The sequence below is a fragment of the Mustela putorius genome, unplaced genomic scaffold (assembly GCF_011764305.1).
Source record: "Mustela putorius furo isolate JIRA1106 unplaced genomic scaffold, ASM1176430v1.1 tig00000596_pilon_pilon_pilon, whole genome shotgun sequence".
NCBI classification, from domain to species: Eukaryota; Metazoa; Chordata; class Mammalia; order Carnivora; family Mustelidae; genus Mustela; species Mustela putorius.
The window spans coordinates 9,058,926-9,074,613 of record NW_025421428.1 but is presented as its reverse complement, the minus strand read 5'-3'; the positions used below and the strand labels follow the sequence as shown (position 1 = coordinate 9,074,613).

The 15,688-nt window shown below is 55.2% G+C and overlaps 2 protein-coding genes across 12 annotated transcripts in view; both read right to left on the bottom strand.

Annotated features, from left to right (window-relative positions):
• Nucleotides 1-799: 799 nt before the first annotated feature.
• Nucleotides 800-9,451, bottom strand: SLC2A8 (solute carrier family 2 member 8). 4 transcript variants are annotated; one of them, XM_004757272.3, is made up of 10 exons: nucleotides 9,325-9,450; nucleotides 9,067-9,229; nucleotides 8,582-8,788; nucleotides 6,823-6,922; nucleotides 5,348-5,547; nucleotides 4,485-4,628; nucleotides 4,291-4,399; nucleotides 3,444-3,617; nucleotides 2,890-3,035; nucleotides 800-1,429 (listed from the first exon to the last, which is right to left on the bottom strand). In XM_004757272.3, the coding sequence occupies exons 1-10, from the start codon at nucleotides 9,378-9,380 to the stop codon at nucleotides 1,292-1,294; spliced, it is 1,437 nt and encodes a 478-aa protein (XP_004757329.1). In that variant the 5' UTR covers nucleotides 9,381-9,450; the 3' UTR covers nucleotides 800-1,291. The 4 variants fall into 4 exon arrangements, with proteins under 4 accessions (XP_004757329.1, XP_004757330.1, XP_044938369.1 ...); XM_004757273.3 differs by lacking the exon at nucleotides 2,890-3,035 and having other exon boundaries at nucleotides 9,325-9,451; XM_045082434.1 differs by lacking the exon at nucleotides 9,067-9,229 and having other exon boundaries at nucleotides 9,325-9,377.
• A 3,042-nt stretch (nucleotides 9,452-12,493) lies between these two features.
• The window catches only part of GARNL3 (GTPase activating Rap/RanGAP domain like 3), a 144,715-nt gene continuing 141,520 nt past the window's right edge, over nucleotides 12,494-15,688 (bottom strand). For 7 of the 8 annotated variants that reach the window (XM_004757275.3, XM_004757276.3, XM_004757277.2 and 4 more), the window contains 2 exons: nucleotides 14,784-14,910; nucleotides 12,494-12,962 (listed from right to left, as the gene is read on the bottom strand). In XM_004757275.3, the coding sequence (XP_004757332.2) occupies nucleotides 12,785-12,962; nucleotides 14,784-14,910 (305 nt within the window). In that variant the 3' untranslated portion in view covers nucleotides 12,494-12,784. The remainder of the gene's footprint in view (nucleotides 12,963-14,783; nucleotides 14,911-15,688) is intronic. The other variant, XM_045082425.1, reaches the window with a different exon arrangement.

Genomic DNA, 15,688 nt, shown 5'->3' with positions numbered 1-15,688 from the left:
CACAACCCATAAGTGAATAAAGCAGATCACAGAGTGGGAAGTGTGATGTCCTACTTGTGTCTAGTGATGCTAGAAAGGATATGTGTCGGGAGGAAGCTCTTTCGGGACAGACCCGAATTCTTTTTTTTTTTTTTTAATACTTTATTTATTCATTTGACAGACAGAGATCACAAGTAGGCAGAGAGGCAGACAGGGAGAGAAAGGAAAAAGCAGGCTCCCTGCTGAGCAGAGAGCCAGATGCGGGGCTCGATCCCAGGACTCTGGGATCATGATCCGAGCCGAAAGCAGAGGCTTTAACTCACTGAGCCACCCAGGCATCCCTAGACCTGAATTCTTAAAAGAAGTTAACTCTGGAAAGCTAAACCTGTGAATAATTATTGTACCATTTATCCAAGTGAGTTAGTATTTGTAAAGTGCTTAGGGCAACACCTACCAGACAGTTAACTGCTATAAAAATAATTATACTAAATAAATCTAGGATTTTCAATTTTCCTACCATAAACATGTATTACTTATATAGTGGATAATAAAAGTAATCTGTAAAAGACTTCTGGCTCCATTAAAGTCAATAGAAAAAGAGATGCTTTTTTGTTGTTAATGAGATTTGGTGACTAATGATCCAGGGCACTGAGCCCAAGGACGGAGTCAAAAATGACCTTCAAGTGCCAAAGGGAAGCCTGGCAGACCATGAGAAAAAGGAAATCAATAGATGTTCTTGGCAAGGCCCAGTCTGTGGGAGGCCTACTTTAGGGAAGGGATAGGAAAATGCCCTTCTCAAACACACAAAGAGGCCATGCCCTGATTTTCTGAGTCAAATCTTTATTTGGCAAACAAAGCTCCTTCCTGACAATGAAGCCACATGAGGGGAGAAGTCAGGGACCGCCCCTCAGAAGCATATCCTCCAGAAAATGAGGAGTCAAGAGTCCCCCCTCCTCTGCTGTTGCTTTCGTGACAAGATGGATGCGGTCTGTGGACAATGGACTGCAGGGCAACGAGGCCCTTCCAAGATGCCCCCTTCCCTGGAGACGCAGAGGGGTGGCGGGAATTGGACCCGGGGGCCGGGAAACCTCATGCCCATGGTCTGCTGGGCTGTGGAGAGCTGGGTAGGAAGGAAGCGCCCTGGAGGACAAGGCTCCAAGGGACTGCAGTCCTGGATTCCAGCTCCCTGGGGACAGACAGGGGCTCCAGGCTCTGGCTGAGGCCCAGCTTGGAGTCGCAGGCAGGCTCCATCCCCCGCTGAAGCCCAAAGCTGGCCCTGAGAGGAGAGGCAGCCACGCACAAGAAGGGGTTGTCATCGCCCCTCAAAATGGGCTGTGATTTCCTCCAAAGTCTTTCCTTTGGTTTCCGGGACACAGGACAAAGTGAAAAGGACACTGAGGATGCAGAAGGCGGAGGCAAGCCAGAAGGCACCATAGGGCCTGAGTACCTCCTGGAAAGAGAGGGGAAGGCCTTGTGTGGACACGGCAGAAGGTCAGAGGTCAGAGGGTGTGATCCCAAGCTGAGGCCCCGGACTGCCTTGCCCAGGCTCCGGGGAGTGAAGGAGGGTCTGGCCCAGCCATCTGGAAGCTGGACCAAGCACCATATGGGGTGTGGATGTCGTCCGTCTGTCCGGGGAAGCTGATGCTCACTGTCACACCGGCTACCAAGTGACAGTGGGGCTGCCCCCGCACTGGGGTCGGCTTCCAGGGCCCCCAGACCTGTGCTCCTTGCTCTGCTTTGGCCCTGTGTTGAGTTCCCTGCCTCCAGAGGAGTCTCTTCTTGGTGCCAGCAGGAACGGGTGAGCTCTCAGCAGCTTGAGATGGGGCATGTGAGCTCACAGGGCACTTGGGGCTCACCAGCCATGGGAGGAAAGCAGTTCCCTCCGGTCAGAGCCTGGCCACCCTCCCAGCACAGGCGACCTCCCACATCAGCTCCTCCTCCCCTGGGACCTGCCCCCCCCCCACGCCCCCTTGGAAGTTCTTCTCTCGGCCCTTTGGACACTCTGCACTCCCGAGTCACTGTCAGGTCCTTTGCCGTCGCCTCCCTCCTTTGTTGCTCGTCTCCCCACAGCTCCCAGCAAGCCCTTCCCAGCTCTACTTCTCTGCCCTGGTCTTCCCAACGTGTTCCCCAGGGCAGCCCATCGGAGCGGGCCCAGGCCAGCCCCAGGCATCCACGCCTCTCATGGCCTGCCCCTCCTCACTCTAGCCCAGCCTCCTGGCGGTCCGTTCTCTCTCCGCCGTCCACTGCCACCCCAGTCCGGTGGGGAAGGGCACCCTGTCTACTCACTGCTGCCCCTGGCTCCTTGAACAGGCCTGGACCTAGTATGTCCCAGGAGGCGTGAGGGGAATGAATGCCTGACCGGATGGCCTGTCTGCTCCAGAACCATCCTCCCCTATCAGCTGGGGAGCCCTTGGGGCAGGATCCAGGTCTGTGTCAGTTCATGTGTGTGGAAGTAGCAGGATGCTAAAATGAACAGACGCTCCCACAAGCTTAAGGGGAAGGTGCCGTCATCCTCTTCCTCCATTTTCCGCCATGGAAGCTGGTTCAGAGAGGGTGAGCGGCACACCTAAGACTGCACAGTGGGAAGTGATCAAGGCGGGCTAGGAGCCCAGGCCTGTCAACTCCAAAGCCAGGGTTCTTTCCTGGCCCATGTTCCCAGCGTCCAGTGGTGGAGGCCAGTCCTGCTGGCCAGGAGAGCCTGAAGTCTCCCAGATGGTCATAGCCTGGGTTCCTCACCTTACCTGGCCTGTCAGGCTTCCCCTCAGCCCTGACCAGGATGGCTGGTGTCCCAGGAGGGTGGCTTCAGCCTTCATGCGAGGCCACTAACCCTGAGTCTTCCGCAGTTAAGAATAATTCTGAATAGTGCTCCCTACCAACTGTGAGGGGGAGGCCCTCTAGGCCCGCACTCACCATCACACTGCTGAACTCTTTCGTCACCAGGAAGGCCATGAACCAGTTAGTGAGGACGCACACACCAGTGGCCACGCCTTTGACGTGCAGAGGAAAGATCTCCGACATGAGGAGCCAGGGGATGGGCCCCCAGCCCACAGCGAAGCCTATGGGAGCAAGAGAGGCATCAGATCCCATGCGGACGGACCCTTGGGCTTGCCACAGCACCCTCGTGCCAAAGCCTCGTGGTTTCCAGTCCAGCCCCTCAGCTCTGCGCCTTCCTTCAGCAATGTCTTGGGCCAGTCCCGCCACTGCTTACGCATCAGGCTTTTCTCTCTAGAATGGGGTCATGATGGGGCCTGCTTGGAGGGCTGTTTCGGGGGGGTATTAAGTGAAAGGGATAGAGAAGGGCTTAGCTCAGGGCCTGGGACAGGTCGGGGCCATAAATGCCACGTGGGGACCCATGTGCTAGAGACGCAAGCTTGGCAGGCCTGGCTTGCTGGGAGCTTCAGGAAGCTGGTGGTGATGGGAGGGCCCCGTAGCACCCCCAACCTCCCCACGGACCCCCTTCTCACCGGCAATGAAGAGGCACACGCTGCCCACCGCCAGCCAGGCCAGCCCCACGCTGGCGCTGGCGGGCTCCATGGAGAGAGGCGAGAGGAGCTCCACGTGTGAGGAGTTGCCGGGGCCGCCCTGCGTCAGTCTGAAGTAGGCACCGAAGGCGCTGGTGCTGAACACCATGACCACACCTGCGAGCGAGGGTGGCGGTGGGCGGGGCCCTGGGACAAGGGGCTGCAGCCTGGGCGTGTGGCTGGCACTCGGGGCTGGGGTCTCGGTGTGGTGTGGCCACAGCAATGAGGCCTGGGTTTCTCTGGGAGGGTTGTAGGCACTGGTGCCCAGACTGGCGGCCCCCAGCCCCATCCCACCAGCCCTGGCTCAGACCTTGAACCACAGCCCACTTGGAGAACCTCCGAGGCAGAGCCTCCCTGGCCTGAGCAGCAGCAGGGATTTAACCCCCACGCGGTGGATGGTCTCTGGGTCCTCACCACGGCCCCCCTTGGCCCCCATTTCAAACCGGGGAAACTGAGGTTCAGAAAGGTGAAGTCACTTGCCCTAACAGACCCCAAGCTTCCGAGTCACTTCTCCTCCCAGGTCCTCAGTTTCCACGTTGTAAACAGGGCTCTGATGGCACCTGCCTGGAGGCTCAATGCGAGGGGTGAGGGAAGCTTCAGTGGCCCTGGGAGCGCGGGCCTGGTGTTGGGGGGGCGCCCACGTGAATCTCCGCCTTGTTCTCACGGGTGCTCGGCGGGCCTTTTCTTGCTGCCCTGAGGTGGCCTCAGCAAAGACCCTCAGCCTGTGGTGGGGAACCCGGCCTATGCCACTCTGCTTTCACAGGGCCAAGTCCTGGACCTCAGGCCTCACCTGACAAGGTCAGGAGCAGTCTCCGCCCAGCTCTGTCCATGATGAGGGCCGCCAAGGCCGTGAACAGCACCTGGATGATGCCCACGATGACCGAGGCCAGGCTGCTGTCCTGGGGAGATGGGCCGAGGTGGGTCAGTCAGAGACCCCGGGACTCGGTATCCAGATGAGGCAGCCTGGGGCAGAGGCCTCTTTACCTTGAACTTGGCCTTCTCGAAGATGGTCTCTGCATAGAACATGACAGCATTGATCCCTGACAGCTGCTGGAAGGCCATCAGCGAAACGCCAATGATGAAGGGCTTGTAGATGCCAGGATGCCTCAGCTGGGCCAGACGGAAGCCCTGCTCAGACAGAGGCCGGTGTCAGTGCTCCTCCCTCCCCGCTCCTGAGGGACCACTGTCCTAAACCCTGAGCATCAGCTCCTTGTCACCAGGGCCTCGCATCAGGGACGGGTCCCCGCATCACTTTAGCCTTATCATTTGTAAGGTGACAAGATCCTCACCTCCCCATGCCCCTTTCTGATTCGTTGGGGGGTACGACGAAGAGATGACACGGACTCAAAGCCAGGGGTTCCAGAATCCAACCAGCCCCAGGCTAGGCCTGGGCTGAGCGCCTCTTGCAGCTGCTGAATCCCTGCCACCCGCAGGCACGTGCTGGGAGTCCCATCTTACAGATGCAGAAAGGCAGGCTTAGGGATGTGAGGGTCACACAGCAGGCAAGTGGCAGAGACAGGGTCTCCCGCCCTACAGCGCCCCGCCTAGAACTCCGATTCCTCAAGTTTGCACGCCTGTGTTTCCCCTTGACCCAGCCGGCTTTTTCTCTTCCTGGAGCGGGAAGGTCAAGGCTAGGGCCCGGGTAGTTAGTGGGGCTCCAGCAGGCCCCTGCTTGCTCACACAGAGGACAAGGGCCCCACTTGTGCCTCCATTCCCCACGCGTGTGCGAAGCCGTGGGGATGGGCTGTGCGGGCTCCCCTGGCTGCAGAAGGGCCGTACCTCCCCGCTTCCTACCCACCCTCCACCCTCTGTCCCAGCCCACCCCGGCTCTGGCTCCGGTCCCTCACCTGGTGCTCAGCCCCAGCAGGGGCCTCCTCCTGGACCTGCTCAGAGCCCCACAGGAAGTGCATGGCGGCCATGGCTTCCTGGTGCCTCTGCCGGGTCAGCAGGAAGCGGGGGGTTTCGGGCATGTAGCACATGAGCAGCAGCATGAAGGACGCGGGTGCGCAGCCCAGAACAGCCAGCCAGCGCCACTCTAGGACCCAGCCTGGTGGGGGGGCAGGGGGTCAGATGTCAGAGCGGAAGTGGGCCAGGCTGGATCTTATCAGGCCGTGCCCGCCCTCTCGCCAACCCAAGGACTCAGCTTCAAGCGTGGGGGGCCTCACTACCTCCGCGTGGCTACACTCCTGTTTGTCACCAATATTGTTGTTGCCAACTGGGGCTGGTAAGTATTGTAGAAATGCTGGTGGGTACGTCATGATGCTACATCGGCTCAGTAAATATTTATGCGGCAATTAAAAACAGAATGAGGCATCTGCTCTTTGTCTAAAAAGTAGGGGAGGGAGAACGAATATGCACAGACTCTGGAAGGCCACCAAGCAGCAGGCGAGGCAGGTCCTTTGGACGGGAAGGGGGACAGCGTGGGAGAGATGCTTCACGGAACACCAGTGGATCAACCGTCACAGAAGCTGATCAAGGAACATGCTGGTTAGGATGAGCTGGAGGGAATTCTGTAGGCATACTGACAGCCGCGTGTCTGTCCCAAATGTCAATGTCTGCATTTGGCAGGGGGTTTGGTACCCTGAGGGGCCCCCCAAAGCAGCCAGACTGCTGGATGGTAAGTGGGCAAAAATCAAAGAGCCCAACCAGGATGTCGCCCACTCCGAAGAACCAGGCGGCACGTACTCTGGTCCCTCTGGGTCTCAGGACATCCTTTGATAATTCTCATTGACAGCCTTGGACTAGGTGGGGTTTTCATCACTTAAAGACAGAGGAAGTAAGGCTCATTGGGGCAGTGTGACTGGCCCAAGGTCACACAGTCAGTAAGTGTCCCCTGACATTGTACTGTCTGATGTGAAGTCTCTCTCCACCCCAGTTCTGGTGAAAACATGTCTGCCTCTAGAAGCTTCCTCACGCTGACCCCAGCTCTGACCCTTGGGTCAAATTGCAAATTCAGTACTTGTATTTCTGAGAGACATGCTTGGGCCCTCCAAGCCCCTGGGCTAAAGAGTTTTAGGGGTGTCCCAGCCACCCCCTTGAGTCCTCAAGTTTGTCACTGCACAGTGAGGTACTGACCGAACCAGTCAGCCCCTACCCCCATTGCAATGGACTTCTGCCCTGGGAAGATGAGGACACCCCCTTCTCCAGCTCTCCCTGGAACATAGTCACAAGACCCACATGTCCCAGGGGCTCAGGGAGCTGGTCTATATGACAGGCTGTGTGACCTTGGGCAAGTCTCTTGACCTCTCTGAACTTCAGTGTCTACATTTGTGAAAAGGCCACACAGCCATGAACTGGGATCAAAAGAGAGGCTGTGAAATACCTGCCAGGTAGGCCAGGAGGATGCCTGTGACGACCATCAGTTGGACACAGGAGCCCAGCAGCCCCCTCACTGCGGGGTAGGAGATTTCAGAGATATACACCTGTGGGCAGTGAAGAAGAAACTTTACTCGGGCTGAGAGTTCTTAAAACTGAAAAGCCTCAGCCCTTCAGAGTTGAGGAGAGCCTTGGCGGGGGGCTGCTGCAAGCCAGGTAAGCAAGCAGGTCCCAAGTCAGCAAAGCCCTCCCCATACCTCCCCAAGGATCAGCAGCAGGTGTTTTAAAGGGGAGTAAGGATATAGATACATGGCTTGCTCGGTGTGTGCGTGTGTATGTGTGTGTGAGAGAGAGAGAGAGAAGGCCACAAAGCCTTTCAAACTTCGATCGCATTGTATGACTACCCTTGATCAAACCAGGTTCTGATGCAGTAGGTCTAGGGTGGGGCCCAAAATTCTGCCTTTCTTTTCTTATTTTATTCACTTATTTGAGAAAGAGCAGGGAGCAAGGGAGCGGAGGAAGGGGCAGAGAGAGAGGGAGAAGCAGACTCCTTGCTGAGCAGGGAGCCCAAAGTGGGGCTCCATCCCAGGACCCTGAGATCACGACCTGAGCTGAAGGCAGATGCTTAACCACCTGAACCACCCAGGGCCCCCCGCAAGATTCTGCCTTTCTGACTACCTCCAGGTGACACCCGGGCTGCTGGTCCCAGAATCACACTCTCAGTGAGAGTGAGTGAAAGCCAACTCTTTGCCTCAGTTGCTACCAGTGACTGCCACTGTTTCCTCTGGGATCCGGGGTCAGAAAGGTCTTACCCATACTTCTAGGTGATTCTGTACCTTATGCCCACGAGTAAGATGGGCATGTTTTTGTCCAGTAACAAAACCCAAAACATAAAATCCGACTCAGCTGCTACCTGCCGCCCAGCAAATACGGGTAAAATGAGTGGTGGGAGCAAAAGGATGACCAGGGAGGACTCTGAGCCACTACTTTTAATCTTGACAGGGTTGGCGTGTGGCTGGTGGACCATCTGAGCCTCGTGGCCAGCAGAACGGTTTAGTGGTCACCCCGCAATTTCCGCTGCCAGGGTCCAAGCCCTCCACAAGCCACACCAGGGCTCTATATGCAGCTTTGCTTAATCCCTACAATCACTGCATGAGGTAAGGCCATTATTCCCATTTTACAGGGGAGGAAAGTGAGGCACAGAGAGGTATACTCTGCCCCAGCAAGTGAAGATCCCTGGATTTCACCTGGGTAGACAGCTCCCAAGTCAGCCAGGACAGTGGTGCACTGGAAGATGGGAGGCAGCGGGAGGACTAGCTCCTGAGTAGTGAAGGGGAACAGCAGAGCCCAGCAGCCTTTGCTGCCAGGACAAACAAGAACAGGATTTTCCTGCTACACCGTAGTCAGTGGTCCCAATGACAGCGGGAGAGCTAAGCTTTACTCTAGGCTTCTGTGACCATCCACAGGTGGTATCTTATTTGTAGAGCAAAAGAGAGGCCTGGTTAAGTGGCACAGTCCTGGGTTCGAGTAATAGCTTCGCCACTGCCTAGTTGTGACTCGACAAAGGGCTTCAGTTTCTGAAGCTCACTTCATCTGTCATCGAGGATAACGGCGGCTCCTTCCAAGGCCGGTTGCGGGGTCGGGGTGGGGTGGGGAAGATAAAGCCGGCGAGGGGCGCGGTGCCAGGCACCCAGGACGCCACAGCCAGGGAGAACCACGCCCCCAGTCCTTCCCTGTCCCAGGGCGCGAGGCTGGGGGGCACTCACCGGGGCTACGAGCGAGGCAATACCGCAGGCCAGGCCGGTTAGGAGGCGGCCCCCGAGCAGCATCCACACGTTCTGGGCCGCGGTGATGACGGCAAAGCCGACCACGAAGGGCGCGGTGCAGAGCAGCAGGCTCAGCTTGCGCCCGGCGCGGTCCACGAGCCAGCCTCCCAGCACGCCCCCCGCCGCGGCTCCCAGGGTCACGATGGCCTGGGGGCGGGGCGACCGCACGGTGGAGAGGGGGCGCCACCGCGCCGCAGCCCAACCTCGCCCTCAACTCCAGCCCTAGCAGCCTCCTGGAAGAGGGGATGGGGGTCCCAGGCTGGCGGTCGGGGGTAGGGAGCGGGTGACCCCCGGCAGGAGAGCCGGGACGCACCGGGCAGAAGGTCTCAGTGCCCGCCCGAAGCCAGGTAAGCGCGGGAGACCCTCGCGCGTGGGGTGGAGGACGAAGGGCCCAGGCGGGGTGGAGGGTGAGCCCGAGGCCTCACCCCGAACCAGGAGGCGGCGGCGTCATCGAGGCGCAGGGCTGGGGACGCGGCGCGGCGCAGGCTCGGGATGGCCGGGGAGCTGTAGCCGAGCGCGAAGCCGAAGCTGAGCGGGCCCAGGGCGGCGGCGAAGGCGGCGAGGAAGACCCGGCGGCTGAGGGGAGCGCTGCGGCGACAGGGCGGCCGGTGAGCGGCGCGGGCCTGGGCGCAGCAGGAGGGGCGAGTCTGCGTCCCGGGCCCGGGTCACCCCCACCCGCTCACCTGCCGCCGGGCGGCCCCAGGAGCGGCTGCGTCTCCTCCGGGTCCTCCGGCGTCATGTCCGCAGTCAACGCCTGCTTGGTCAGCTCTGTTGCCTGAACCGCCTCGGGTCCCGCGAGTGCAGCCGGTACCCGCCTCTCTGGGCAGAGCCGGCCAATAGGCGGGGAGGGGAGTCTTTGGGGTGGGATGGGGACGGCCAATGGGAACGCCAGGCGGTGGTAGCCTCGCCGCTAAGCACCACCCTCCAAATCAAAGCCAACCAATAGAAGAAAAGAACCGGTTGGCGACGCCCACTGGAAACGCCCTTAGGACCTGCCTAGCCAGTGCTTAGGTGGGGCGGGGTTTGTATGTGGGCCTGGAGTGGAACCGTCCAATAAGAGTGTGGTGCGAACCCAGAGGCGGGATCAGAAAGCGAAGCGGAGCCAGCCAATGAAGGGGTAAAGCGAGGATTGCATAGGCTCCTGGATCCGCCTCTCTGTCTAGCTTCAACCAATGAGGCTAGCAGCAGGACGAAGGTGGAGCCACTACACAGCGCACAGGACTTCCCGCACCAACTCAGGGCAGCGGCGCCTCGGCTACCTGGTCCGCTGTGCGGTTCCTGCTCTGAGTCAACTGGTACCCTGGGGCCGGGGTTCAACGCGCCTGGCCAAGTTCAGCCCACTGACACCCGCAGGGAGGAATGTCCTGGGCCGCTCTCTTTCCTCTCGCAACCTGGGCTGCTGGGGGCAGAGGCATGGCCCCGCGCGCTGCAGCCGACCTCGGTGCGGGTCAGATTGTTGACGGCTACGAGTCGACAACCACCAGGACCACCAGGACCTCGAGGTGCTGCGGAGCTGTGTTGGGCAGGGCCCTCATATGTGTGACTAATCGGGGCTTAAATGATGAACCCCGGGTTCCCAGTTAAGTTCCACTCACTTCATAGGCCATCCTGACTCTGGAATCTCCATCTTAACACCTGCCGTCTTGGAGTCTCCTGCGGCTATTAATAGCCAACTTCTTCACTTGAGCACCCAAGTGACTGCTTGAGGTAGGATGATGTTAGAGCTCTGATGTTAGGGCTCGGCCATTTGTACCCAACCCTTCTCTGGGTGAGGCAGCTGAGTTGGGAGTGCTGAGTAATTCTTGAAAGAACCAGGGCTATGAGAGTAAGAGGTTTGGCTTCTAATCCCTCTCTGGGCCTCTATTTCCTCATCTCTAAGTGGGGATGACAATATCTACCTTCCGGGATGGTTTTAAGCAGAGGCAATATCCACGAAAGAGCAAGCACATGTGAGGCCCTCAAATGCTAGCCCATTTGATTATGAAAGTCGTTTGACCTGGTGCAACCTCCTGATTGTACTATCTTTAAAGACAGGCAACTGCCCATCTATGCTTCCACAGCAGCTTGTACTCGAGTTATAAATTCTTATCTCAGCACTTATCTCTGCTGTGTGATCACTTGTTTACTTCCCTCCCTCCATTAATGGATGTGACCTCTTCCTCCACACAGTGGGCCCCTGGTGTTTGCAGAGTGGACGAATGCCTCCAACTCCAAGGGCATATTGCTGCCAGGAGTAGGCAGAAGGGCTTATGTGGACGGGATGTTCCAGTGAGCCCAGCGAGCACCAGCCCTCCGAGCCACAGGCCCTTACAAACCTGCTTCTGCCCTCTGGATGGTGGTCTCCCTCCCAAGGGTGCAGCATTCACCTCTTGGACCTTGTAAGCAGATATTGCTGCCAGACCACCTCCGATCCCCCTTTTATAAGCTAATCACTATCGATCTGATTAGTAGTGCCCATTTCTTGCCCTTTCTACATTCACTCCTCAGATTTGTGACTCTTGTCAAATCATGGGGCCGTTCTGATGCTTCCAATCTCTTTGGAAGAATGTTCTAAATCACCCTTGGTTTTCTTCTATTCCAGGCTGAGAAGCAAGAAACTCTGAGGGGGGGAGAGAGGACAGAAAGAACACACAGACAAACTCATAAAGCTTACAAATTAGTTTAACATGAAAAACACCAGTCAGATCCAACTGACACAAGGCACTCAGCCTGACTCTGTATGGTGGACAAGGGAGAGAGCAGAGCTCTGGGGTCAGAGAACTCACAGTTTCAAATCACTGTCCCTTTCTGAGCCCCAGTTTACTTATTTGAAAAGCAAAAATAATAAAATCTAACTCCCAAAACTTTTCATGAGGTTGAGATTCAGCATGCGATGGGTCTTGTGTTTTCCCCAGATATGAAAAGGGTAGAAGGAAACACAGGAGGGACCGGCAATGCTGAGCACAGCGAGGGTCTACCCGGCTATACTTAGAAAGCACTGTCTTCAGAGACAAAGAAGCTCTCTCCACAGTGTGCAAGGCCCACAAGGAGGTAGGACCCAAACTTCTGTAATATCTGTCAGGTCAAGGTCATGTCAAACACAGTTCTCTGCATTCCCAGAGAAGGCTTACAGAAGAACCCTCAGCGATGCTTTCTTGGGGGAATGATTTAAAGTTTCTTTTGGTGGGTAATTTGGGCAAGAAGAGAGCTAATAAAATGGAATCCATTAGAGTAAAGCCAGAGGTAAATTACCTTCTTCACACAGATTAACATTTTTACAGTGTCAGTGAAACTAGGTTTCCCCCTTTGAGCTCCCGTGGCTAGAGGCTGACATTTCACGGTTTCATTTGCACCTGGTCAAGCCCACATTTTCTTCTCACTTTGAGGGGGAGCAACAGAAGGCAGGTCACGAGAGGAGAAGCACAATCACTCGGTTCACATGAGAGAGCAAAGCAGACCTGAACACGGGAAGGGAGCTTGAGGATGGTGGTTTTGGTGGCAAGGAGCGACTGTTGCTGGCTGTATGACTACAGAGTAACAACGAAACCAAACAAAATAATCTTAAGACTCTTAACAGGCTCCTACCCCTTTCTTATTCTTTGTGAGACACAAAGAGGGAGCAGGAGCTTCTAAGAACGAACCATTCAGCTTTTCTCAAAAGTCAACAGGCAGGGACACAGCTGGTTTCAAACTCAGTGAACTGAAACAGCAACAGGGGCCAAAGGTGCAGAAAGCAAACTTATTTATAATAAATTTAAAAAGCAATGGCTTTTCTTTATAAAAGAAACACATTATGTGACATAAATCAAAACCATAATGAAAAAATAATTTTTCCATCTAAGTATATAAAATATAAGAGAAGGTTGCAGTAAATAAGAATGAACATTTTTGATTTATTCAAAGTTTCAATCTAAAACCGCAATGAAATCTACCACCTTTATTACAAGGGGACGGATGGTTCCTGAACAGAAAGAAACTAAGGTCAAGGAAGATGGCACCGGACATTGGAGAGACCCAAACCGTCCAGGTGTGCAGAAGGTTTGGTCCAGTAGATCACGGGTGGGCTAAAAGCCACATTTTGTTGAGAAATGCTGTCAGAATTGGTTAAAGAGTATAAACCTCCATAAGAAAAATTAAAGATGGCAAACTCAATCCGGACCCTGTTTATTTCAGGTCAATAATGTCTTCATCCGAGGAGGCTGTAAGCTGAAAGGGGCTGCTGCCCCACACAGGGCTGCCTTCTCTGTCCGCCACAGGGTCCTGGTCAGAGCCCGTTGAGTGGTAGCGCCCCTCGGGGTTGGCTTCTGGAGCAGAAGGACTTTCCAAGGAGGCCGTGGTGATCCTAGAAGAGAAAAGTCACGTAACTGATCCCTGGAGAGCACTAGCGACCTGGGCCCCTTCCGTCAGGCAGTTTCCTGCTCATTTGAGCTCAGAAAGCCTGTCTCCCCCCCACAACCCACCCATTAGAGGGGAAAGGTAGGGACATGCAGGAGTCATCCCCACAGGGTCTGGGGTCTGCAGTCAGCCAGCCCTAACTCATGGGCTACTGGGAGTTTTAAAGGCCAGAAGTGACACATAGGAGATGTCTGGGGTGTTTTTTGCCTTTCTAAAGGGCAAGTCGGATAATGTCACTCTCTGCCTAAAACTCTCCTGGGCTGGGGCTCCCTGCAGCCTGAGGATAAGGCTGACACCCCAACAGGTAGGGCCACAGACCACAGGATCTGCCCCTGCAGACCTTTCTGCTTCCTCCCAGCCCACCTCACCCCCTTGATTTTCTCTTGTACTCAGGACACTCTCTTGATAGCTGCAAAACCAATTTGACCAAGTTGAGGGGATTCATTCATTCAACGAGTACTCATTTGGCTTGTGAAAGCCCCCCAGGCCCAGTCTTTGGGCTGCTCAACAGGCCATGCCTTTCAGAGCCCCTGCTGTTCCCCTCATGCCTTCTAATTCAGTCAAAGCTTGGCTCAATGCCAAGCCCTTTTGACATCCCCCTCCCAAAGTAGAATTTCTACCCACTCCCCCATCACTTTTTAAAAATTTCCTTACAGCGCTTGTCACTATTGGAAATGACTTAATTTGCTTAATTGTTTACAGGTTTATGGTCTGTGTTTCTATACTAGAATGTAAAGTCCAGGAGGGCAGGACTTGCCACGAAATAGGGCTCAGTTTGTGGAATTAGAGCATCTGTGAATGCCAGCTCCCTCTGGGCCAGACTAATGCTAATTGGACCTGTGAGACCTGGCTGGGCCTCTGCTGGTGTTTGAGACCGTCCCTGCTCTAGGTGGGGGGTGGCCCGCACTCCTCATTCCTGTGTCACCCGCCGTCCAAGAATGCTGCAATTCCTAGAGTGTTTTTGTTGGCCTTCCCCTTGGCCTGTGGACCCCCAAAAGTGATCTGCATATCCCCAACACCCAGCTCAGGGCCTGGCGCTCTAAGAATGGGTGTTGAGTGAATTACTAGAGTCTGGACATGTTGCCCCCTTATCCTCCATTCAGGAGCCTGAGGGACACGGAGGCTCTTAGAGGACAAATCAGTGGGATTTAACAAACGTTCATGGACATGGGATATTGACACGCCGTTCACTGACGTGACGTCCGAAAAGGCTATCCCTATTTCTATTCCCACCAGAAGCATTAGAGAGGGCCTATTATCTGTCCTCCTACTGAGCACTGTCACTTAAAAATATCTCTGTCGGGGAGCCTGGGTGATATCGTCAGGTAAGCATCTGACTCTTGGTTTTGGCTCAGGTTGTGAGATCGAGCCCCACACTGGGATCCATTCTTAGCATGGAGTCTGCTTGAGAGTCAATTTCCATCTCCCTCTGCCCTTCCTGCTCATGCTTGCTCTTTCTCTCTCTCTCAAATTAATAAATAAATCTTAAAAAAAAAAAAGTGTCAATCTGGTGAGGAGAAAAAAAAGAAAAGAAGGAAAAAAAATCTCTTAATGTATTTTTATGAGCTTCACTGAGTTGTCATTGAGGTTGCCCCCTTGCCTGGCATGCCCCTTCCCCACCGGGGCCAGCCTTGGGGTCCTCAGAGAGGGGCTGGATGCTGATTCTCTGGCTATGGCATCATCCGTCAGCAGAAAGGGCCTCATGGCAGTGCTGTGACCCAAAGGGCCACCACCCTGAGCAGGGACAGCTGGGGATGGCCTGCTGTACCTGTCACTGCTAGTTGATCTCGCTGTCCCTGGCTTTGGGCCTCCTTGGCTTTCTTCTAATTGCTTCCGGGCTTTTGATTTGGGCTTTGGTGCTCCTTCTGACCTGGGTCCAGCTTCATCAGAGAGGCCTGGATTAGAGGGGAGAAGCACAGGTCAGGGGGTTATTACCTAACACTGGGCTGCCTCGGAGATAGGAAATGTCCTTTTATTTTTTTCTTGGTTGGTTACTGGTGCATTATTGGGTTAGAGTCAGGAAGCGTTGATAAAGTACATATTTTAAAGTAATTGGTTTTCTTGTAGGCAGAAGGGTTTTTTTTTTTTTTTCCTAATCCTGAAGACTATATTCATAGGGAGGGAGGAAGGAAACTCAGAACGGTCTAGAGGAGGAGAGAAGAATCTATGATCCTACCACTGGAGACAATAATTCTCCAACTCCGGGGCTCAATTTCAGAAAAGCTCAGTGGTTTGTGAAACAGCAGGCTGCAGATCACGCTTTCAGAGGGAATAGTGGGTTAAAATAGCAACATGCATACTTTGAGAGCACAGTGGAAGGCACGGACTTCTAAGACTGACCCACTTCGGTGGAATCAAAGCCTGCCCATCAGGTGGCCGGCCTCCCTTCCCCAGGGGTCAGGAAACGTGACTGCAGGCCAGGGGTGCCCTAAGGTGATCTGTCCTTGCAGTTTAGGCCGTGCAGGTCCCAATTAGGTTTCAAACCAGTTCTTACTGGTTTAGCACATCCCTTCCTTTTTCTTCAGTTTATTTTCACCATTCGGAACAATAGTCTTTCTAGCCGGTCTCGCCTCCGCACAACTATCACGTGCTTCGTGCTTTTCTGGTCTGATCTCCCATCAGTGTTACGGAGAGAGAGAGTTCTACCAAATATCTCACATCCGCACCATGCCT

Bases quoted from the DNA above. Each gene is read 5' to 3' on its own strand.
- SLC2A8 (XM_004757272.3), bottom strand. From the start codon at position 9,380: ATGACGCCGGAGGACCCGGAGGAGACGCAGCCGCTCCTGGGGCCGCCC. The intron at 9,230-9,324 runs GTGAGCGGGTGG...CTGTCGCCGCAG, and splicing joins CTGGGGCCGCCCGGCGGCAG to CGCTCCCCTCAGCCGCCGGG. The intron at 4,400-4,484 runs GTAAAGAGGCCT...CCATCTCCCCAG, and splicing joins TCGAGAAGGCCAAGTTCAAG to GACAGCAGCCTGGCCTCGGT.